General features: G+C 42.5%; 1 protein-coding gene across 1 annotated transcript; it reads left to right on the top strand.

Annotated features, from left to right (window-relative positions):
* The first annotated feature begins 75 nt into the window (after positions 1 to 75).
* Positions 76 to 25,507, top strand: fbxw8 (F-box and WD repeat domain containing 8). The gene is made up of 11 exons (XM_071897654.2): positions 76 to 635; positions 738 to 842; positions 1,477 to 1,641; positions 2,558 to 2,646; positions 5,652 to 5,809; positions 6,801 to 6,997; positions 7,714 to 7,932; positions 17,621 to 17,748; positions 22,792 to 22,965; positions 23,878 to 23,994; positions 24,956 to 25,507. Exons 1-11 carry the CDS (start codon positions 177 to 179, stop codon positions 25,119 to 25,121), a joined length of 1,977 nt encoding a protein of 658 aa, XP_071753755.2. The 5' UTR covers positions 76 to 176; the 3' UTR covers positions 25,122 to 25,507.
* Positions 25,508 to 25,522: the final 15 nt, after the last annotated feature.

Raw genomic sequence — 25,522 nt, 5'->3', positions numbered from 1 at the left:
TGTACAACGTGTTGTCCCTCATCGGACTGTTTATAGAGAAGGACGCGTGCTTGTTTTGCTTTGGTGCCGAATATGTCTTCCCTTAATTACTGCATTTTACTCATTTTCTCCTAAAGCATCGTTTTCTAACAGCCTGCAGTCACAGCTATTATATTCGTCAGCGATGCTTGAGGAATATGGCAGCGGATGAACTTGTTGCGTTCAGGGAGCGTTGGAAAGAAGAACTAGAAAGTAAGAAAGAGGAGTCTCCACTTGTTCCTGGTCAGCCAGGGCGGAGAGACTCGAAAAATCGATATTTTGAAGACTTCTGTCAAAATACAAACGCCAGAGACCGAAGAGAGGCCAGCAGTCCTTCAAAATCAGAGGGGAGCAGTTGCATTGATGATGAGAAAGGATGTGATGGAGGGGGAAAGGGTGCAAGACAGGCAGAGGATCAGCCACAGTATGTGTCCATTGCAAGTGGTTTGCTGGATGGAAGGACCAGTCCCCTGCTGGACAGGATCCAGGAGGAGAGGACGAGGAGGAAGAGGCAGTATCAGAGCATGAGTCATGTCTGCAGCGAGTCCGTGCAACAGCAGCCACTGAAAAAGGCCAATAAAGGCGAGAAGCTGGTGGATCAGCTCATTCAGGATCTGGTATGAGGATAGTGATGATGATGATGATGATGATGATGATGATGATGATGATAACTGACCACTCAGAATAAACTAAACCATTCTTATTCTTTTTTTTTGCAGAATGAGGTCAATGACATTCCCTTCTTTGATATTGAGTTGCCGTACGAGTTAGCTTCGAAGATATTCCAATATCTCAACTGTACTGAACTGGGGCGATGCGCCCAGGTAAGCTGCCATCATCACGCTGTTAAAAGCTGCACTAGGCAAGATTTTTATGTGACAAATAAACCTGTCTTATCAGCCTAAATCACAAAGTGGGGCCTCAATAGTGACGAGCATCCCATTCCCTCTAATTGAGACGCCATAGATTTGCCCAATTTGCCCAAATTAAATTCTGGTGTCGAGAGTCGGACACTGGTAGGAAATCTTCTCTACTGTCTCCTAAACAGTGACCAGCAACCAACGTTAGATCTTTTCCTCTCTCGTCTCTTTAGTTTCCTTTGGTATAAAGCATCACGGACCAACTGGTTTTGTAAACTTGAGCATGCTGTGTGCAGTTTACTGACATCACGTTACAGGTTTTCTGGGTATAGAAGTCCAACAGTTATCTCTCGCTGCCATTTGGGGCCGCCAATGTGCAAAATTGCCTAGTGCAGCTTTAACACATACCAAACCTAAAGTGATCTTGATTGGTGCATTTCACCTTACTTGGGTGTGTGCTGCACTCTACTGCAGCCACTGTAGAGTCCGTTTGGCAGCCAACACAGCTCGTTAAGCACAGACAAATTAAGTCATGCCAGCTCTTAATGTATGCTGACTCATTCCACTATTACGCTATCTTACGACGATCTCCTCCCAGGTGAGCAAGGCGTGGAAAGTCCTTGCGGAGGACGGGGTTCTGTGGTTCAGGATCTGCAGGAGGGAGGGATATCACGGAGACGCCGGCGTGTCCGACTCCCCCTGCTGGAAGAGCACGCTGCGAGACTGCAGGAACTCCGACAACGCTGTGCGCTCCAACTGGAAGGTGGGCTCGGGCTGGACTCAACTGAACCACTTAAACTGGACTAAACTGAGATGCGCTGCACTGTTCTGTACTCGCTGTAGTTGTGGACAGAATCAGAAACACCTTATTCCCCAAGTGCAATACATGTACAGGATTTTGTCTTGGTGATGTTATTGCAGGAATGTATCGACCGCTAGGACTGGGCGATATATGGTATAATATCGATATTGTGATATGAGACTAGATAAATGTTTCTTCTTCCTGGTCTTAAAGGCTGCGTTACAGTAAAGTGATACAATTTTCTGAACTTATTAGCCTGTTCTGGCTGAGTAAAATGAACAATGATTGGCATTACCTGCTCATCATATCCACATTACTTATTCCTGATCACACATTACTGATTACTAATGATCTTTACTCATTTTCAAAAATTTCTTGTGTGTAAATATCTGATGAAAGCAGGAATACTCATTCCCAAAATATTGTCACATTATCGATAATGAGATATTCAGTCTAAAATATTGTGATATTTGATTTTGTCAATATCGCCCAGCCCTATCACTCCACATCTCTACATAAAAGCATGCTATCACTATGTGTGTATTCATGCAGCAGGACATACAGTGGGTTATAACTGTAGTTAAGAGTCCAGCAGTACAATGGAACAACATACTGAAGTGGGATATTAACACATTGGCAGGCAACCAGCAACCACTTCTTTGCTAGTTTCAGTTTGGATGGAAAAAAGTAATGAAAGTGGCTGTTTGGGAGTTTTGGAAGCCAACGTGCCCAGATTTGTGCCCAGGTTGCTAACTGCACCATAAATGTCAATGTGACGAGGAGTGAACTGGGTCGGCGTGGTGGGGGTGCAGGTCAGATCTTTCTGAGGGAGAAACAGCCAAACAATATTTTCAGCCTAACGATGTTTTCTACCTAGAATCGCGTGGGATCCATCAGCCAGCTGCAGTTTGAGCTGGGCAAAGTGCTGTGTGACGTCAGCTCCTGTGACAACTTCGTCTTGGCTGGGTAAGCTTCAAGGACTGACATCTGATGTATATTATTATCAGTTGAGATTTTGATTGCTCCTATGCTCTGAATTGATCTGCCTTAGGCTATCTTTTTTGTCAATGATTCATAAACGAGTTTTGCTACTTTCTATTGTTGACTGAAACACAATAGTGATTCAACCTATACCTAGTTCATGAAAGCTTTTACATTTGCTGCTGGGTAGGTCTTGCCAGGGGAAAATCCTCTGGCACACAGTAAGTGATGTGTTTTATATTTCTAGCAGCAGCAACAACAGTTTGTTGGGTATAAACAGAAGAAGAACTGGGTAGTTGGCATGAGCAGCAATAGCCACCATGGCTGAACAGAGAAAGAAAAGAGCGACACCTACAGAAACTCAAACTTCATCAACAGAAAATCCAAGGAAAAAAAAAAAGTCTGGACACTGTTTGATTGACAGGTGATCTCTGGGAAGTGCAGTGCAGAAACACCCCAGCAATGAGCGCTTAGCAACAAAGATCTTACCAAAATCAATTGTGGATTACCACTTTAATGAAAAGTTTTTTAAAACTTTTTTTAATTGGGCTCTAGAGGGCCACTGTGCTGTTGATTCTGAACAAGCTGAATTATAAATGCTGATTTTTTTTTTTTTTTTTTTTTAACTTTTTAACCATGGAAGGTTTGCTAAGCATGCACTCTTTCTCAACACCACCCTGCTTCACATTCAGACATTTACACACTTTTGCATCTGTGTGTTTCCCATTACAACCCCAGTCTTCTACTGCTGTTCCACTGAGCAGCTCCACTGCAGCCGTTAGGGGTTAAGTGCCTTGCTTAAAGGCAGCAGTTGGTGAGGAAGAAGCATGTGGACTGCGCATTAAATGAGTCAAGCCTGAAACAACTGGGAGGAGACAGTGATAGATTGTGAGGCCCACAGGAGCCTGATAGACTGACCAGAAGGAGATGTGCAGGGTCTCCAGGGAGCGGTGTGATTAGATTCCCCTCGGTCCTGCTGAGTCTCACTGGAGACGCCTTTCTGTTTGTGTCTTCTCAGGTTAGTATATATAGGCTATATAGTGCCAAAGAGAAAGACAATACAGCACTTGGCACCATGTGAAGATATTGTAGCACCAGCTGTTTTTCTAGATTCCTTTGTTTATATACTTCAGCTATTCGCAACATCAATCATTTTGCCATCATTAGGCTTAATTCAGCTAAGTGATAGTACTTAAGTTTGTTAAACTAGCAAATAATCAATAGCAGTTAAGCAGAATCAAGACTGATTCAATTGCATCTACAAAATGCGATTAGAAAACAGGTGGAATGAGATTTGGCATTTTGGAGGCCACGTCCTGCACTCTGCAACAAGAGAGTTTCGTCTCTTTAACCCAACAACTCTTATGAGTCGTACACTGATATAGGTCAAGTGTTTCTGTCTGTGCAAAGTTTGCTGTAAACAGAAGTTTTGACGAATTACTTGGATGAGATTCGGCATCAGCATCCTGTTGATTGTTGGCATTCAGGCGATGCACCAATTAAGGGAAAGTGTGTTTTCCCATTGTTGACTTCCTGACAAACCCTGCGATGTCAAACACACGCACGCACACGGGCGCACACACACGTACACCGTCTCTCTCTCTCACTCTGTTGCTCTCGCACACACTCACGCTGTGAGGCGGATGCTTGCTCAGACATGATGGTATCTGCGGAGGTGGCAACGCTGGCAGCGACATTCTCGTCTCCCGCAGTGAGAGCTCATCGACTCGGGCAAAGAGCGAAGGGAAGGGAGGGAGGGTGGAAACAGAAGCCTGTTGAGTGCGATGGAAGAAGTTGTAATGGAGTTTGAGAGGGAGGGGGTGTCTACTTTGTTGCACTACTTCCTTGTGGATGGGAGTTAAAGGCTTAGTTAAAAAGCACGAGATGAGGTGAGGTAGAGTGAGAGAGTAAAAGGTCACATTCAGTCTATTTTAGAACAGGTGCTGGATAAAAGTGGACTTTAAAGGTGCTATGTGTAGCGCTGTAAGATTAAGAAATAATTGCTCCATTAATTTTGAGACAATATTATAAGAAAATTGCCAGCCTTTACTGGCCTCTAGACTGCATTTTACATTGTGTGCTACCGGGTTAGATTTCACAGGATGTCTGACTATAGGGAGATTGCTTTATGGCACAAAACAAGGATGGAAGGAGTGAAAGGCCAATGGAAAAATCACTTCCAACATGTTCATCCTCTTCAGTAAAGCCAAAGAGAAAACCTTTGAAGAAGCAAAGATCCTCTCTGCGACAGGGTTTATGGGAAATGTGATATTAATATTGAGAATAATGCTACACGTAGCACCTTTAAGAACAAGTGGGAAATTTCTGCATAGTGCATTCGAGCTCCCAGGACTTACATGAAATATTTCAGCCAAAAAGGTCTTTGTCAGGTAGCGAATAAGGTAGAGTCATACTGTCAAAAGTTGCATAATTGCTTAGATTTCTAAAAAAACACATTTAAAAAACAATATAATTCTGGATCTGCAGCTCTGGTCTCATCCTCTCCGTAAGGAACATCAACACACATTTGCTCCCAAAGCCAGCCGGCATCCTTAGGTTTAGACATTTGTGTTGCATTTAAATTTACATTTATAATTTACACATAAATATTTACTTATTTATTTACTCATGCTCTTGACTTATTCAGAGCAACTAACAGTGAGTTCAACAGAATAGAATGAGCTTCAGTTCCTGCTGTAGATCACCATGTTCAGAGTTATAGCGCTCTGACAATATTCCTGTGACCCTACTATGATCATATAAGACAAATGTGCTGGGGAAAGAAATCAAAAATAAGAGCCAAGGAGAGAGAGGTAGAAGGGATTTCTTTTTTGATGAGAGGAAATCAGAGGGAGAAGTGGGAGTGTGGTGACAGGGGGATGTGAGGATGGGCAGTGACCCTGCTGTCACATTTGGCGGCCTTTTGTTTTGGAGATATCTCAGATGAGTTGTGTGTGTAGTATGACTTCATATGTTTGTATGTGTCCCAGGTACACATCTGGTGATGTGAGGCTGTGGGACACCCTGCACTGGGACTCCACTGCCTCCTACCTGAAAGCCAACAGCCTGTCAGCCAACTCAGAGCCCAGACCACATGTCAGTCACGTCCAGGTCAACAGCGCACTGGCTGCTGCTGCTTATGAAGATGGTGAGTGTGTGTGTGTGTGTGTGTGTGTGTATGCAGTGATGAAGTGGTAAAAATAAAAGGTGGGTAAAGTATGAACTCCAGTGGGTGATCGTCAGAAGGCATCACAGCCACCCGTATAAACAAAAATCAATTGTATTTTCAGAAAAGGATTCATTTATGCTTTTTTTGTCAATTAAAAGACCCTATCCTCATGCAACTTGCATCACTTTTACAACTTACAATAATCTATACTTGATATCATAAAGATTTGTGTCAGACTAAAAAGGTGAGTAACCTCTAAACTGCAAATATAAAGGCAGGTAAACAGGTTTACCCTCAACTAAATCCCTGTGTATAAACTGAATGATAAAAAATGAGCTTTTCTCTCATTGTGTAAAGGCAATCTAGCTGGCTGCTAGGGCCGGGCGATATGGTTGATATTAATATCAATATCACAATAATCATAAGGATATCAATACATATAGTATATATATCACGATATGGCTCACGTATGCAAAATCACATGTTAAGTAATCAAATGAATGTTCATCCCATTGAACCGAATGGTAATTTTAGGTGTGATGTCAAACAAAACTGAAATTTTCAAATAATATTCCTTAAAATGTTTCATACCTCATTTTGGCGTTTTTGAGTTTTTAAATAAAATTTGCTTGTTATCAATTTAGACAATTGTGCATCATGATATCCCAAAATCACCATATCATCACGATATGATTCCACTGAAAGACGATAAACAATAACATTGAATTATCGCCCAGCCCTACAGGCTACATACACTTGTATAGTATATTGTAATATTCTGCATGTTTACAGCCTGTATATGTTCATTATATGCTATTTATTATATGCGCATTATGCACTGTTTGTCATTTATGCGCTTTTGAAGCTTTAATAAATATTTTGAAGTTGCACAAGTAGGGATGAATCAGGGCATCATCTGAGCAGGTGGCAGATCAACTGTAAACAACCTGTTTCCTTGCCCTGGGTGAAGGCTGTGTGGACCTGTGGAGCACGGAGACGGGTGGAGAGCCCATCCACCACTTCCAGAGCCCGGGCAGGATCCAGGCCCTGGCCCTGAGCCCCGACTGCCCCACTCTGGCCTGCGCTGCCGGGCCGGACGTTCGGCTGCACCGGCCCGATGACCGCGGCTACTGGAGGACCCTCTGCCAGGCTCAGCTACCCAAGACTGTGAGTCAGGCCTGTCGCTTTGTGTCTCCCTGTATAAACCAAATGTGTTGTACTGATGTGAACAGGCTTTTATGACTGATCCCTCATTGTTGTCTCATCTCGATTGTGAATTTTTTTGTTTGATTTTATAGGTTGCCCATCTGACATTTTCTTCTCACATGTGATTTTCATGTTAAAATAATCATATTCAGAAAATATACAAACCCCTTGACTTTTTCTGCATTTTGTGGTGTTTCAACCTGAATTCAAAATTGATTAAATTGAGATCTGAAGCTGTAATCACTACCCAAGGTGCTTCTACAAAGTATTGAGTGGGGGGGGGGGAATATTCAGGGGGTTGAATAATTACTTAAATGAGACATTCCAATATTTAATTTTAAATAAATTTGTAAAAAAATCTAGAAACTTTTTCACTTTGTCGTAACGGGATGTGCTGTATAGATTGTTGACAGAAAATCTCAATTTAATCCATTTTGAATTTAGACTGTAATACCACAAAAAGTGGGAAAATGGGTAGGTTGAATACTTTCTGAAGGTACTGAACGTGTTATGTTACTATTTTGTATATAATAGATTGTTGTCTTTTAAAATCTGCTGCCGAATAACGACCCCACCCACCCCAAACACACACACAGACACACAGACACACACACACACTCCAGTGGACAGAAGCTCACCTGGTATAGGAGTAACGTAAGCTGCTGTTTGCACGGCAGGTGGACAGCGTGGTTCTGGTGCCAGGCAGGGGCCAGCAGCGCCCGCTGGCGGCCGTGGCGGCGGGGGAGGGCGTGTACCTGCTGGACCCCCGGGACGAGGAGCCACGCACCCTCCACTCGGTGTACGGACACCCCGTCACCTGCCTGGACGCCTCCAACTCCCACGCTGCACTGGGGGTGAAGAGCGGCGGCTGGGCCATGCACGACGGAGGCAACAAGGTGGGTTCAGCCTCTCTGTGTGGTTTCCATCACATACGAACTTGGCTATTACTTAAAAGTTATTTATGATGTTTATCGACCTCAGGAGGAACTGCAACATCGATAGAGCTTCCCCTCTACATTTTTAGAATGGAGATGAATCTAGTGAAGACATAGTATATCACAATGAAAAATATTCTAATGAAAATATTGCTGTTTGCTTTTTTGGCTTGAGAAAGAGACTTTTTAGCCTTCATGGATGAAATGTCTTGCTACGCTGGTAGCACTGTCCTCCATTGCTGAATAGTTGAAAATATGAGTATCTTGAAATGCCATTGGTGGGGAGTTTTTCAATAGAGAACCCCTGACCCTGGCAGTGTTAGTACTATGCTCTTATCTATTGAGTTATACAGTAATTAAAGCTGGAACAGTCCATATTTTTCCAGGAGGAAAAAATGATAAATCGTGATTTCTTTGTTTAGACTGGGAATGATTGAATGTTATGGCACTAGACGCTGCCACCCATGCACCCATTCTGTTAACCATTATCCAGTCCATTGTCAATAACAATCTAGTATGTATGGTGAAAAACTATCTAGTCTTTGTGTGTTAATGGAATTGATGGAGCGGTGTCAAGGCCTCTTTTGTGCTCTTGGGACTTGACAAAGCGAGGCTCAGGTGGGGAAGGCAAATGGCACCATTACTAAACCCTAAATTTGGATGGCAGTATGTTATTGGCCACTCAACCTTGAATGTTGACACACTAAATGGCAACGGCTTGGAACCCAGCAAGCTGAACTGTAGTTGGTATTGTAATAAAATTGCTACCTGGACCATACTAATTGCAATGAAAGGTTTCCATAGAGTTAACAAGGTCAGTTGTGCTCTGAACAGGTGCGTAAACTGAAAATATGGAAAGTGTACAAGATGGTTAATGTGGTCCGCACTTAAGGGAGGATGCATGTTCAGATGCAGAGTTTAATTCATTCAGGGGAGAGCAGACAAGACAGAGGTTTTGGCACTAGGCCATTATCAGTGTAATCACTGGCTTAGAGCCGAAAAGCCCGTCTTCCCTGCTCTCCCCTAAATGAATTAAACTCTTTAGGAGAAAACATGCCTCCTGCCTCCTGAGTGTGGACCACACTTTTCATTTTGTTCAAATGAAAAGTCTGGCCCGCACTTTCCACTGATTAGATTCTTAGATCTCAAACAAAGATTCGTCCCTAACTGCATTTCAGCCCTGCAAATATAAACTGGGTCTCTTAACGGTGTGATCACTATAACTCTCTCTCTGTACCCTCTTGTATTGGGTCCCTTTAGAAATGAATATGAGGTACCTGTGGGGGATTTTTCTTTAGTAGAAGTAGCTAGCTTAAATAGCACCAAACCCTCCTGAGCTCTGTTCCTAATTACTACAGCCTTTAATGTACTTTGATCAACTGTTGTTCCCCAAGCTGCTTCTGTTTGCTTCCAATAATACTGTGTTTCTAAGGACCCCATGCACCTAATTGAGGCTTATACCTTTACTTAGAAAGTACAAATACCCACAAGACAAACTATTCAGTTGGGATCAGGGAGCAACGTTGGTTCAATTATGCAGCAGTCATCATGCTTTTCAATTCATGGGTGCACTTTGTCAAGAGAGGTGCTTTTGTGCCACGTCAATGGATAAAATAAATGCTACAAAAGGCTACTTCAAACTTCAGTTGCATCCAAAGATTGTTGTTTTTTATATACTCAATTCAGGCACAGATGCGGGCTACCTAAGTGACTGGCCAAGTGGCTTAGGAGTGGCCACTAGAGCAGGCTGTGTCTCTGTGCAGCACTCTGTCTGTGATCGACAGGTCTTTGGCAGTGCTGCTCCACTGACATCACCCCCATTAGAAAAGCATGGCCGGGATGCTGCAGCACAACTCTGACCGACTGCGATGGCAGCACTAAAGCACCACACAGTGGACCAACAGGAGAGTAGCAATGAGGGATAGAAATGTACTGTCTCACAACCTATTGTGATGAAGCAAAGTTACATTGTGCAATGTGGAGATACACTACCAGTCAGTACTTTATTTTATTTTTTACAATTTTTCACATTTTAGAATAATAATAAAGACATTAAAACTATGAAATAACACCAATGGAATTATGCAGTGGCCAAAAAAGTGTTAAATAAATCAAAACTATCTTATATTTTAGATTCTTTAAAGAAGCCGCCCTTTGCCTTGATGGAAAGGCTTTGGAAAGAAATTCATACATAGGATCAACTTCACTATTTATATTTGTCTAAGAAACAAATCTCAAGCATTTAAGCATAAGCCTTTAGATCAAATTGGCTTTAAGAGAATGAAAAACATAGAACATTCAGTCAGGTGTGTCCAAACTTTTGACTGGTAGTGTAAAACAATTGTCATATTTGGAGTGAGTACAGCTGAATGGCAAATTCACAAATTCAGTTATATTTTCATGCCAAATTACTGCAGCAGCCTGTTCCTCCTTATCAATTCAAACCATCATATTCAGGAAGAAACACGCAGTCTTGCCGGAATAGGTTCTGTAATCGTTTTTTGATGTCTAGTTTAGTTTAGTTTAGTCTATTCGATGCACAGTGATAAAACACATGAGTGAAGTAAAAAAACATAATGATGGAACACAGAAAGAAGAGAAAAAAAGGAATTTGTGCATGTGAGAGCATCAAAAAAAGCATCAGGTTTATAAAAAAAACATCTTAGCTTACCTTCTTAACAAGGCCGTCAATTTGAAATCATAATATTTGTCTTCAGCATTAAGATGTCCAAAGTTAAGACTAAAAAACAGCAGTGTTATCTCCAGTAGGCTTTGCTATTCATTATTTATTTGTCCCATAAGCTGTAGTATTTAATTTGCTGCATGTTAATTAGGCAAATCAGCAAAAGCACTGAAAGCCATCCTAACTTTCTTGTTTCCATAGAGAACTTAGTCCAAACTCCCACCTAAATTATGCCAATTCATGATTAGCACACTTCTTTTACTAATTAAAATATTTGAAAAATTTAATCAGCTTAACATGTCTCTCGCTCTCGTCGTGTTCCTAACAGCAATTTCATACTGCGAAGAAGAGGAAGCATGAATTGGCTGCAAACGCTAGTGATGCCAAACGTGTTTTATGCAGCTAAGAAGACATATGCTTAATTAAAAGTTGTCAAAAATGCATGGAGGTGCCATCCAAGGATGCCATGTCTCACTTTTTTCTCACCGGCGAGGAGTGAATCATCACTATCTTTTGTCGCAGTTGGACTTTGATAAACTCCACTACATTGTCATATTTTATTAACTTGATTCAGACTGTGCTAATTAGTGACTTTGCTGCTAAATCGTTACAAGTCGCACCTGCTAAATGCCTAAAATGTAAATGAAATTCATTATTGCGGGTGTGGCTGACAGCAGGATTGTTTTGATGATATAGTAGCTTCTTTCTTACCTCTTGGCATGCGTTATCGTTCGACCTGTGGCTTTGTCTTGTAGCCTTCCTCATGCTTCTATGTTGTTGTCAGTGTGTGTGTGTGTGTGTGTGTGGAGGCGGGGGGGGGGGGGGGGGGGGGGGTAAGTTTTGTGGGTTTACTTGTCTACAGTTGTCTGTCTTTTCTGAGTCTGTATCTGTGTGTCTTTGCTGATGTGTCTGTATTATTGTCATTACGTGTCATCACAACCTGCTGATGTGTTTGTTTGTGTGTGTGTGTGTGTGAGAGAGAGAGAGACAGAAAGAGTGTTAGACAGCCCCTGTGTATTGATCCAAGTCTTTCTGTGCTGTGAGTGTGTACCTGACACTGCCTTTTCATGTGAGAATGCATACTAATGTGTGTGACTGTGTGTGGTTTGCATACGTGCATGCATGTGTGTGTATGTGCTTCCACACGCAGCTAGTCTCCAGATCCCCTGTCTCCTCCTGGTGTGATGTATGTGCCTTTGCCATATGAGAATGTGTGTGTGTGTGTGTTCATGCATGGACCGTCAGAAAGTCTGTGTGTGTGTGTGTGTGTGTGTGTGTGTGTGGCCAGAGTCAGTCTCCAGATCCTCATTACTACTCGTCTGCTCCTTGCCAGTGGACCTGGGGCAGCCAGGCAGCCACCCAGCTCACGGCTGGGCATTCAGCACAAGCTGGCATCTCCACTGGCAAACTGTCCATCCACTGCAGTCCGTCTAACACAGAGCACAGGCAAGAAGAAAACATGTCATCCTCTCACTGCCTCAGGTTCAGATAGATAGATAGATGGATGGATGGATGGTTAACAAATGGTAGGGATGCATACATGGTTGGTTGAATGAATGGATGGATAGTTAAAGTGGCATTAAGTAAGATTCTGCTGCCTCATAGCACAAAATGACCATAATATACAGTATCTGTGGGGGTTGGTAGGGTTGTTGATCAATACCCACGACTCAACGATTACTGCATCTCTTAATGCACCTTTAACGGATGGATGGTGCTGTTCAGGAAGTCAAAACACATGGTTTTAGAACAGCTGTGAGCCCCAAGAGCCCTTCATAACGGAAATACAGCGTGCGCTTGTACGGTAGAAGTCAAACAAGCATCACCCAACTGGAGGCTGGTGGCGGCACATCCACATACCAGGAAGTAGCTTGGTGCTTCTTCTCTTGGAGCGTAACTGTAGTGGCTAAGTCATCACATGACTGAACTTTATTCAGTAATTCTCTTAGGTCCAACAACACTGTGCTACCACAACACTCAACTTAGTTTCACTCTCTCCAATCATACCCATATATATATATACATATCACACCCAGCCCTCCACCTGAGCATCTACAAAGCACTAGTGTTCTTGTTTATTTATCTTGCCTTTATTCAATCAGATAAGTCAACTGAGAAAAGTCTGAAAGTGTTTTGCGAGGCCTGCAAAGCATATATACATCAGCAATATGTTCAGTGAGTTGAAAAAAATAAGTTTGAGACTCTGGAACTGCTTTGCCCTGTGGGACGGGTCAGAAATACCAAATGGCATTAAACCGGGAGCCATTCTTAAGCATCTGGTCCAACATGCTAATCCCTGTTTGTCCATGTGGGTGTGTGTCTACGAACCTTATAACATTAACCAAACTTTGTGCACTGCTCCTCAGGTCTTCATAGTGTTCAGATCGGTCTGCGCTGTGGCCAAACGCGCAGCCGCTGTCCAACCATACTGCATCAATTATTGTGCCATTTTTCATCTTTTTAAAAAGCACAGTGAGTAACGCCGTTCACATCCGAGGACAAAGCCTAGATTAGCGTTTCCTTTTTGTATGAAATTCTCGCCAAGGCTCCAGCGAGTGCATTAACCTAACGACTCCTCTACAGCCACGCTCATGATTATTCTTCCACAAAACATACTGCTGCCCTCTCTAAACTACTGCCATATTATCACAAAACAGCTCCCTCAGTGGCATTTCTTCATTGTAGTGGGCAAGTTGGACAGCTATTTTAATAAAGACAATCTTCCCAAAACTGTAATGATTCATCGAGAACAGCAGGCAGAACCTCATTTCTGTCCCCCCCCCCCCCCCCCCCCCCCCCCCCCCCCCCCCCCCCCCCCCTTCCTCAGCTCTTCCCCCTCTCTTCCCCCTGTCCAAATCCTATCAAGCTGTCATTTCAAAGTCCAGTGTGATTTTGGCTTTGCCCCGGGGCGGTGCACAATTAAGGCTCTGCTTGGCCCAAATAGGGGACACACAAAAAAAACTGCTGGCACCTTCTCAAGGCTTACATCATGCCTCCCTCTCTCCTTCAGCCTTCTTCTTTCTCTTTGTCTCTGTCTCTCCCTCCTTCTCTCTCTCTCTCTCTCTTTCTCTCTCCCCCTCTTGCTTCTACCCCCTCTCTTTCTGTCTCTCTCTCTCTCATCTCTCTCGCTTTCCACCCTCTACCTCCTCTCTCCCTCCTTGGTTTAATTTCTTTATCGTTTTAATTATTCAAAGACAATTTTGCCCGGCGGTTATCTCGTTTGTTCTGTCTCATTTGGACGAGAAAACACCAGCCACTAATTGACCAATTACACCGGCTCCAGATGACATCATTGTAACTAGTTTAAAGAAAGTTTGCTGCGGCTATCAAGCCGGAGGCAACGATGTGCATCTCCCTCTGTAATTGAAGCTTGCCCTTAGGTTGATTGTATTTTTTCCCCCAGCTTTAACACTAATGTGCTGCTGTGCTTTTAATTAACTGGAGAGGCATCGCTGCAGTACATACTTAGCTGTGTTTGTCTTTTGTACAGTTTATCTATATATATATATTAATGTTGCCTGATATCCAGTATCGTCATTTAGATCTTAGTCGTTTAAGCTGACTCTCTTATCCCGTGCAACTTGCTCAAGGACGCTTGGACAGGACAAATTTATGTTAATGGGTACTGCTTCGGGGATCAAATTGGTGACCTTTTGGTTACAGGACAGTCTCTCTAACCACTATCACCCTGTCACCTAATCATCATTTTAAAACGTAGTGTATTTTATAGAATTATTGTATTATAATAGCATTATTTTTGTGTTAAAATTGTATTTACTACCTAATCTTAATCATTATTAATAAGGGTGAATGTATTTATAGGGGTGGGTGGGGCTGTCTCTGTCTGTACGTCAAATGTGAAATTTCAGGTGATGTTTCAGTCACCACTGGACCGATTCTGACAAAATTTTGAGTGATGCTGCAATTTGGCCGAACTCCGACACTGTAAGCCCGATTCACAGAAAACCTGCTGTGCACATCCATCTATCCTTACCAATTACACTGATTGGCCTAATGGTGGCGCTATAATTAAAGGTCAAAATTTTTAACCCAAACTTGATTTGTCAGACTCCACTGATCCAATTTTGACAGAACTTGGAGGGATGAGGGATTTTGGCTCTGTGTTCTGGCATTTAAAATAAAATAAAATAACACTGTTTGGCTTAATGGGGACGTTATAATTAAAGGGCAAAATTTCAAGCTTTGAAAGGCCGTAGCTGCTGCACCACTGGTCCGGTTTTGATGACACTTGGAAGGACGATGCATCTTGTTACTGATTGGCCCAAGAGGCGCCTGCATCATTTGTGGGGACACATTGTTTATTCACAGCTGAACAATCCCATGTCTGCCCACGTCCGATCGCTGTTATTCTTAGTATTGTGTAAATTGCAATGAGGCAGACGGTTGTAAACTGACAGTCAACCAAATAGGATTCAGAGGTCAGTTGGCAAAAATTGATGAGCTGACGCCACGCTGGAGCAAGGTGCAGCCGCTACTGACCCATGTGCTGGAGGCATATGGTCTGTCCAGGTAATCGAGGCTCCGGCCCTCCTGGCTTCCAAATCACCGGGACAAGCTCATCTTCCAGCTGTGTGATTGTTACAGAGGATGGTGTCACTCCCAGAGGAGCACAGATTAATGGACGAGTGTGAGAAGGGAGGAAGGCGATGTGATCAATCTGCCAGCTCAGACAGATAAAGTGTTAGTCTCCCAGGGCTTTTAGCTTACCACACACACACACACACACACACACACACACACACACGCACATCTCTAAGGGGCATCTAGGAAGGAAGAACAAGTTCAGCTACTCTTCAAGGCCGATAGATGTTTTAAAAAATTGGGGGACTTGAGGTCTCCTGATGCAGATTGAACCGCTATAAAAATTCATGTGTTCCCATGAACAAATCTCTGAGGACAACAAGGGAATAACAAGGGAACGAATTCAGCTACTCTTTGAGGCCGATGGATGTTTAAAAAAATCGGGGGACTTTTTGTAGTTTTAACCACTTTTTATTTTATGCCAGTCATTTGTCATTTGTGCCAGTGTCAATCAAGACATTAAATGCAAAGGGAAATACTCAGGAGGGTTTGTGCAATGTGTTGTTGTTGTTGTCTCATTGAACTGTTTGAATGTTTACATTTTTAGATGTCTGTCTATGATTTTATTCTATGGCATATTTCTCATGACAAATTTCAGCCTTCATCAGGGAATGGCCGTGATCACATGGGATGCTGTTTTGAACGCACCGCGCCTTTTTAAGTTATTTTCCCTGGTTTGGTCACGGCACGTCCACAGTTTGCTCCGCGTGTTTTGGGGCGCTCCCCTGGGAGCTGCAACACGCACTACTTCAGTGCAAAAATAGCCCTTGAAACGGGCTTTATCTATGCAGAGCTCTTGGAAAAAAATGATAAGACTCTCTGTTCTCTCAGAAGTTGTCATGTGTGTGCATCTTCTGCTTCGGATTGGGCTCCTCATCCTCATCCTCTTCTTCCAAAGCAAGCAGATCAGTTGCTGACTTTCTCTTGTGCATTTTTATTTCGCTTCCTTTTACTGTTCTTACAGTCTGTCATTGCTTCTATTTACTAATGTTTTAGTACCACTGTTTTCTTCTTATACTTGTTTCTTCTTTTATTGTTTTTACAGTTGACATTTCTTCTATTTACTGTTGTTTTGTTGCCGCTGTACCGTCTTGTTTGACTTTATGCTGGTCTGTAAAGCACTTTTTAAACCATTTTTAGAAAAGTGCTGAGTTATTATTATTATGTTTTTTGTTTAATTTATCCCCTTTGATACTTGAGGTTAGCTAGCTAATGCTAGTTAGATAGCTTGCAGGTTGTTTTCAGTCAAACTGTGTTTTGTAGCAACAAGAGAACATGTAACGCTCCTTGCGCCCTTTGAGCTCTTGCTTTAGTAGCAACGCTCACAGCTGCGCTTTACAAAAAACACATCCTATCTGATCATGGCCTGACATGACAAAGAGACAATGGATCTTAAATACCTTTCCAACATGGCCACTTCAGTCAAAATGGCCACCGAAGTGGACTTGGATCAGTCAGACAACAGGTCACATCAATAAAGCTTTAAAAAGGGCATCTAGGGAAATTCATAATGGCATGAATCACTCAGTTGTTTTAGCACGGTTGATCCGAAAAGTGTGTGTGTGTGTGTGTGTGTGTGTGTGTGCATTGTGTGTAATTGCAGTGTGCTTAAGAGAAAGTTTGTGTTTGTGTTTGTGTGTGCTCAAGTCGCTGCATCAAGCCTTGTAGTCTCTTGCACTAATCTGCAGCCAGTAAGACCTGAGTCTCCAGCCAGTGACTCAAGTATAGTCAGACAGAAGGTACTGCTGAATTTCTGCTTCTTAAAAATTTGGGATAATCTAAACACTGGAGGGGGTTAGAGATATACATTTTTTTTGGGTTTTTTTTTGTTTTGTTTTAATCCCAGAACGCCATGAAAACTAGCAGACCTGTAGGCTTCCATATGACTTGTGAGAGGATTAGATAGATGCAGACCCAGATCAAAACACATGTGGCGTTTACATTTTAGTAATTTAGGTGATGCTCAATTTCTGAGTGACTTACAATAAGGACAACAGATCTCCAACAATACAAACAACCGATAATAAGTCAAGGATCAGAGGCACAGCGGCCTGACAACATTCCTGTGGTGCAGAATGATCATGTTTAGCGCCGGGAAAGAAGATAAGAGCGAAGGAAAGAAGTAGAGGGGATTTCTCTTTCTCCTACTTCAAGATAAGAGTGTATTAGAGCGAGTCAAAATATGTGAGAGTAGATGTTAATCAGTGAGGAGAGACACCGTGACACCAAGGGGTCAGGTGGTTTCTTGGCTTCTTCCACCAGTCCCGGTCCTCTAAGATCTACACGAGCTTACAGAAGAGCTCCAAGCTTATACATCCACAGATTGTCTAAATGAAAAGATTTCACATTGTTCGTACATTTCAGATCCAAGTGTACAGCCTAGAGACGGGCCAGTTGGCGGTTTGTGTCGGCAACTCGCCGGGGGATTTCACCTGCATCAACCTGAGAGACAGCCCCCCCCACCTGCTGGTGTGCGGAAACAAAGACAGGAGGTAGGACACACACACACACACACTTGAGTAAACACACAGGCAGGTGAACACACACAAAGACAAACCCACCCAATTTAAACATCCCACAGTCGTCGGTCCAGATCTAGCTTCAGCTGACAGGCAGCCTGTTAAACAGTCTTCCCACAGTGGCTCTTGATGAAGGAGGCTGCAAAGCTGAGGCTGCTTACAGCGGAGAACAGGTGTTTACAAAGTGTGTTAGAAGACAAGATGCTATTCAATTTGCATTATTCACACCTCTATGTCTCTCTCTGCTTCTCTCTCTACTTCTCTCCCTACTTCTCTTTCTGGCTCGCCTTGAAAAACAAAGCCTGGTGAAAAGAGGAGGCAGAGGCATTGCAGTACTCTGAAGTGAGACATTGGCTGCTTTGTCTTGCTTGAATAGAGATGTTGCCTCTGTGTGTGTGTGTGTGTGTGTGTGTGTGTGTGTGCATGTGTGCGTGTTTCCTCCATCACCTTGGGGCGTTTGCCTGGGATACTACAGGAGGCTCAAACTGGCAGTCTTTATCCCATCCAGTGGTCAAGTGCACCAACACACACATCCATACGTGCGTCCTCGCACATGCACATACACAAATACATGTGCACACACACATGCGCGCACTTGCCACATCCATAACCTGGCTCTCCAGATGAGGAAAAGACACATAAAAGAGCCATTCTCATCTATTCTCCACTTGTTAGCGGACACTGCGGCGCATGAGCTGGCAGGGAAAGAAAAATCCCTGGCGCGTCTCGTCCAAAGCTGCCCCCGCTGCTTCTATTCAGCACCGAATCCATCAGGCCATTAAGCAGTTGGCTGAAAGCGAAAGGCAGACCACACCATATTGTTTAGGTTCAGGTTTTTCTTCTTACTAGTTATTGACTCCTTGTAACCATACGGACGAAAGATGCTCCATTAAAGATGCTTCATCAAGTGGGGCTGCAAAAGGAAAAGGATGTTCGCTGTTGTGTTGCTTCTAGTATATACTGTATAGTTCACCAGCAGCATTTGAATGAGGAGTTCAAATGGCTGTTTTTCTATACAGTATGTGTGAGACTCTCTTTTTCTACTCTTATCTGCTTTGCTTTTGGTCTTCGCTCTCTGGTAGGGAAGTAGTTTTTGCTTGGAGAGACAAGCACCGACTTGGCTCTGACACTTTGGCCCCAGCTGATGCGCTGTGCGGGTCGAGGACAAATGGAAATGAGGGAGAGAGCGAGGGACAGTCGGCGATGCTGGCCCTCCGACAGGGTGGCTTAAGGCCAGGCCCTAATGCATCTCCTCTTCTCCTCCAAATGAGTTTTGTCCCTCTGTTTTCTGCGAGATCCAGGGAGCAAATGAGGGGTCCTGATAAGGGCCGCCTGGACGCACGCCACGTCCGTGCAAACACCAAAGACTGGGAAGAGAGAGAAGGAGGGGAAGAGAATGAGAGACAAAGACATAGTGAGTGCCATGGCCGTGGCTGCTGGTCCCTTTCCCGTATGCAGGGTTGTAATACTTGAAGTCCCGCTTGGAGACCACTTTTCTAGGGTTTTGGATTTGTCTTGGTCTTGTGCCTGTTTTGACTCGGACTGGCCTTGTCTTGGTCTCAGCCATTACTGGATGTTGATTTGACTTTTTCCCTCTTATCTAAAAGTTTTCAAAGATGCATTTTTCTCCACCTGATCTACCTTCATTATTTTCTCTCCAACACTACAAACAATTTAAGGGATTGCACCTGTGTATAGTATGTAATAGCCCTCAAACTTATATGCATTAATTAGTTGGATGTTGCAGGGTTAGTACAGAGCTCCTGCAGATAGTTCCACACCTCAGTTAATATTCAAGAAACTCCTTACGCATTATTTTTTACACAGTTTATTGCGTATTTTGGTCTTGAACAGAACTCGATTTGCTGTGGTCTCGGTCTTGACTTGATCTCGACCCGGCGTTGATTCGCACTCAACTGGACCTGGTCTTTTAACTGACTTGGACTCGACTAAGGTGGTCTTGACTACAAAACAGAAACCCTAAAACAAAGCAGGATAGTCTGCTCGTTGTGCACTGACTGCAACAGCCCTTGAGGTGGTAATTTCCCGTGTACAGAAATGTGTTATTCTCAATCCTGGAGGCATCCAGTAGTGTGGAAAATGAAACTGAAGTGGTTGCAGTGGTTTATCATAGCCTGTGATAACTTTTCACACAAGGCCGTTTGTGATGACCAGATCATGCGGTTGCATCACTGTAATGCCTCTGTAGTGTTTCTAGCTGTAGGAAACTAAGTCTTCATGATTCATCCCCGCCTCTCTCACACTTTTCTTATTAGGCAGTGATCCTCCTGATTAATTAAGAGGAGTCTGGCCACTGACAGCTCACCGAAGACAGAGTCGGCTCCAACATTAGATTTATGGCTCCCCACAGTCTGCCAGTAATGTTTAATCCCCGTTGTTAAAACGTGTGCTCCCATCACGTAATGCCACTCAGCAGGCGGACCTAACAGTAGACAACAAGTCCGCGGTGCCCATTTAGCCATTCAACTCTGATTCTTTTAAATTTTCTGGAAGCGGGAATGAAATCTGTCCGGCCACCAAACTGAATTTGATTATGGTAATGAACTGTTGGAAGAAGGTTGAGCGTGGATGGAGTCATGTCCTGGATGCTTTGAGTTGCAATAAAGCCACAATCACAACAGATGGAGCTGAGGTCCCTTGGGCTTTTGTCTCATGAAACCCAGCAAGAGAAAAGCCTGCTCTTACTGGCTTTTATCAGCTCCATGTTTATATTTATACTATGTTCTGTTCCATGTTAATACTAATACTACTACTATTTCTACTACTTCTACTAATAATAATAATCATTTACTTAGCACTCATCTAAGAGCAGGATTTATAAAGTGCTAAATAGAAGATGGCAAGGAAAACAACATACAAAACAAGAATACTAAAATAAGAAGTGGGTAAAAATAATGAACACATTCAAAAGAAAAGTAATTAAAAAATGATAATAATTACATAAAATCTAATAAAAAGCACACGAAACAAGATTAAGGAGTGGGCTAAATCAAAAACAGTACAAAAAAGCAATTCTATAAAACTGCATTTTAAGAAATGATTTCAAAGAGGAAACTGAATTTAGAGAGTCTGAGGTTGTGCTTCAGCTGAAAGTCTGCTGGCGACCAGAACTAGCTTTAAATGTGATCGATAACATCTTGAAATCAGTTCTATATCTAACTGGTAACCAGTGGAGAGCTGCCAAAAGCTGGGGATACTGTACTATGTTCTCTTCATTTGGCACCAGTAAAAACGGAAGCAGGAATAAAGGGAGTTGCAGTAGTCTAAACAAGATGAGATAAGAAAACAGAGTGTGAAAACAACTTGATTTTTGATGTTTCTCAATTTTAGGAAGCAGTATCCTCTTTACTGCTTCATCAAAAGTCAAGTCACTGTCAAAAATATGTTGCATGTTTACATCGGCTCCATGTTTAGTTGGTTGCATGATTATATTGGTCTGATGTTTAGCACTGCAGGTTTCTTGGTTAGTTGTGTTCATGGTTATATTGGTTCTGTGTGTATATCAGCTCCTTATTTTTGTTAGTTCCATGTTTATATATGAGGCAGTGCACATGCGCCCTTGCACTTTTTCTGCACATATGGTACTTCCATGTGGGATTTTAATAAGGTGAACAGCTAATAAGGCCCATATGAAAATCTGCATGTTCTGTACATATGGTATCTACAGCTGTAAATTGAATATATTTAATAATAATAATAATACTAATAATAAACCTGATTTGTATAGCGCTTTTCGAAACAAAGTTACAAAGTGCTTTGCAATACAAAATAAGAAATACAGCACAAGACAAGGTTATAAAGTGCTTTATAATACAAGATACAGACATACAGTAAAACAAATAAAAGACAATAAAACAATATCATAGACAGACAAAAGAAAAGGGGTAATAGAATAAGGTGAATAGTTTTTACAACACGTCTGCACCTCTAGACACTTTTTCTATCTTTCACATATTTTATATTTTTATATTTTCACTTCATGCTGCATATATTCTTATACTTTTCATATGTATTTCCATTCATTTTCTTTGTCTCAGTATGTTCAATTGCTCTTATTTTGTTATATAGGTTCATATATTTCAGATTTTTTAATTCATTCATTTTTACTTAATATTAGTGTTGAAACTGTTAGTTGCATGTTTATTAGCCCCCATTTGATCTGCTCTTATTTACATGTTTCTTTTCTTTTTCCTGTTATCTGCCACTGCAGTGAGTCTCACAGAGATCATTAAAACTTAATCTAATCTAATATCAGTTCCATGTTTAGTTGGTTTCATGTTTCTATCTGTCCCATGTTTACATTGATGCCACATTTATATCTTTTCCATGTTACCATCAGTTTGGTGTTTCTGTCGGCTCCACATCCAAAACCAATATAATGTGTTGGTAAGCTCGGCCTGGTGACTGGGAGTGTGAGCTGTAATAACTGGATATGTGTGTGCAGGCCAGGGCAGATAAAGCAGAAACAAAAGCTTGCAAACGAAACATCTGCTTCAGTTTTTATTTGTTTTTGATTGGTCCCTTGGCTGAATGTTGGCAAGTTCCCTCTGCAGCACTTCCTTTTAGAAGTGAGAACAGTGTCCTTGTGTCTGGAAATCAATACACTCTTTCACATATTCCCTCTAGTGTGTCTTTGGTATGAGTCCTCCTCCTCAGTTAGCAGGAAGTAAAATCCAAAATAACCATGCTTAGCTGGAAATGACTGAAACTATTGTACTCACTAATCTTCTGAGTATTCTCCTGTTGCACTCATTCAAAGTCACTGTGGAGTGTCTGGAGCTAAATGGCTAGAATGCACATGTAAAATGTAGAAAATTACAAGTTTAAAGAAGACTTTTGAAAGGACGAATAAGAGAAGCGGTACTCATAAAATATATTCGCCTACAGTTACAAGAATACAGCAGCATTTAAGGAATCAAACAACCACCTTTGGCCCACAGATAATGCAATGTTCCCCAACAAAACAGCCATTTCTTCTCCTCCGTTGCGGTGCAGGGTGAGGGTGTTTGACCTGCGCTCCGGCTCCTCCGTGACGTCCCTGTACGCCCACCACCTGGGCGTCACCTCGGTGCAGGCGGACGATTGGAAGATAGTGAGCGGCGGAGGCGAGGGACTGGTGTGTGTGTGGGAGATGAGGATGGGAGCCAAGCTGTGGGAGATGCACAACAGGTAGGACTTTCTTCTCTCTGAGCCAGTGAGAGGATCTCTGGGGACTGTTCTTATCTATTCTAGGATGTAACCCATTTCCAATACAAATATGGAAGACATGCATTTGCAGAGTACCAATGGCAAAAGATCAGTTTTTTGTACCTGCATTTCTCCCGCTTGTTTCAAACACACTTCAGTTATGGTATGTGCTGTGAGTTTTGACTGAATTGAGGCGTCTCCCCAAATACCAAACAAGCCGGTTATTTCGCTTTCTTTCCATTGTTGTGTCTCATTGTCCTCCCTGCTAACACCAGTCCAGCCAAGCTTATGACAACAGTCTTAGGTGAATGATGCAAAGTTTACTTCTTGTCAACATAGACAAATTCTGATTTGCACATTCAAATGCAAGTCGCATGTAGGATCCGGTTTAGTGCCACATATCCATGAGGTCCAGATTGGAACTGGAAATTGAACAAAAAATATGAGAACAGACTACATGACCCCCATTCTGGCATCTTCACCTCAGTCAGTCTTAGAATAAATTTTTTATTGAGAGTTTGTGAGGCTCGTCAAGGCCTTGTTCCTGGCTACATCTCTGACCTTTTGACCCCTCGTGAGCTGAAGTGCAGAATGCTCTGCCTGAGGAGCTCAGACTGGCTAAATCAGTGTTTGACTTGGATGTTTATACTGAACTTAATTTAATTTACTGATCTCTTTTTGCTATTCTCCTTACTACCTTTCTAACTTTTGTTTCAAAAAGTGCTGTATAAATATAGTTTATCTTTGCTCCAGTTGACAGTATATACTTATCAGTACCAGAGGAAATTACGTGTTTGTGTAATGTCCCCGGTTTAATCGTGTGATCACAGGTGCCCATTTGTATCTCCCCTATTAAAACATTTATGTGTTGTTTGTTATCTCTCCTGGCTACAGGCACCCTGTCAGACACGTGCGTTTCAACAGCAGCACCCTGGTAACAGCCAACATCCCAGATGAAAAGTCTCCGCGGGGGGCCTGCATCACTGACGACGACCTGACCGCTCACCGCAGGTGACGTACCTGCCACGCGCTTTTTTTTAATCCAGCTGTCCCCTCCCATCCCACGGGCTAATGTCATCACTGGGTCAGAAATACTCAGTAGAACGACTGTTTCACTGTGCCTTAATGTGAGCTTAGAATGTAAAGTTATATTAGTCTTAAGACTTTGACTATTGAAGTTTTTACATCCCATACAGCAAAACAAGTGTGACCTTCTTCAAGGTGCTGCGTGTAGCATTTCTAAACCTCAGTATATCATGACCAAATTAATTGTGACACCTTGGTATAATTACCGTAAACAAATGAGACCATGGTCCAGACAACTGGCCTGTATTTCCAGACAACTGGCCTTAATGTCCTTTACCTCACTGGCATGAGATAAAGGACATTAAGACAGTTCCCATAAATTAAGACATTTAAGACATTTCCCATAAACCCTGCTGCTTCCTGTCACAAAGAGGATGTTGCTATTTGCTCTGGAAGAACAGCGCCCTCTTCCTGTTTCGTGCTGTAAAGCAATCCAGCAGATTTCCAAAGAAATCCGACCCGGTGGCTCACAATGTAAAATGCAGTGTAGAGGTCAGTAGAGGTCAGTAGAGGCTGCCAATCGTCTTGCCGATGGTCTCGTTTGTTTACAATAAATACATAATAATTACACTAATGTCTCAAAATGAATGTGGTGATGCTTTGTGGATGTTCAAATTATACACTTAGCTCCTTTAATTTGCATTTTTAAAACCACTTTTTAACAAAATTCTTAAAAACTTCACTTGTAAAGACCCATTTGTAGAGCTACATCATATGAATAACGTTTAACCAAAATGTCAAATAAAACTTTCTAATTCAGAGGTCACACTGGGCAGCCTTGTAGCACAGTGAATGAAAACTTCCAGTTTTGCTTATTTCCACAAAGGGAAATAAGCTGATTGCTGTAGTTGTTGTTCTTGCTGATATGAATGTTTTCATATTGCAGACACAGGGGAGTCATCTGCCACTACGACTTCTCAGAGGACGCCTCCTCCCAGGATCACGTCCTGGACATCTGCAAGTCCAACTATGCCGAGTCCACCGGCTACAACTACAACATCGGCCTGGCGGTGCCGTACGACGCGCTGTCTGGCTCCCACCCGTCCCACTGACACGCTGCTGCCCCAGCTCAAACTGGGCTGTGTGTGTGTGTGTGTGTGTGTGTGTGTGTGTGTGTGTGTGTGTGTGGGGGGGGGGTGTTTGGACAATAGAGCTTGTGTAAGACTTCCAGCCTCCATTAGTTTGAAGCAAACTGTACCCTTTTATTTCACTTGTTTCATTTTATTCTCCTAGTTTTAGAGGTTTTTAAACTGACTCAGAAATGGGACGCCTGTATTTCTATTATCTGTAATTCCATAGGTATTTGTAACGTATAATTTATAATTGCCACTCTCCAGATAGGATTAACGGTGCTGTAAAACGGTGTTGTAAAACCCAATAATGGATGTTATGTTTGTCTACCTGGATTTTGAATCAGTGCAGTTAGGCTCCATAAAGACAACATCAGCAACAA

The sequence above is a fragment of the Centroberyx gerrardi genome, chromosome 8, assembly GCF_048128805.1.
Source record: "Centroberyx gerrardi isolate f3 chromosome 8, fCenGer3.hap1.cur.20231027, whole genome shotgun sequence".
Taxonomy (NCBI): Eukaryota; Metazoa; Chordata; class Actinopteri; order Beryciformes; family Berycidae; genus Centroberyx; species Centroberyx gerrardi.
The sequence above is the reverse complement of the archived record's forward strand: the minus strand, read 5'-3'. Positions and strand labels throughout refer to the sequence as shown.

Coding starts and splice junctions, on each gene's coding strand:
- fbxw8 (XM_071897654.2), top strand. CDS start 177: ATGGCAGCGGATGAACTTGTTGCGTTCAGGGAGCGTTGGAAAGAAGAA. Junction 843..1,476: donor AACTGGGGCGATGCGCCCAG/GTAAGCTGCCAT, acceptor ATCTCCTCCCAG/GTGAGCAAGGCGTGGAAAGT. Junction 2,647..5,651: donor GACAACTTCGTCTTGGCTGG/GTAAGCTTCAAG, acceptor TATGTGTCCCAG/GTACACATCTGGTGATGTGA.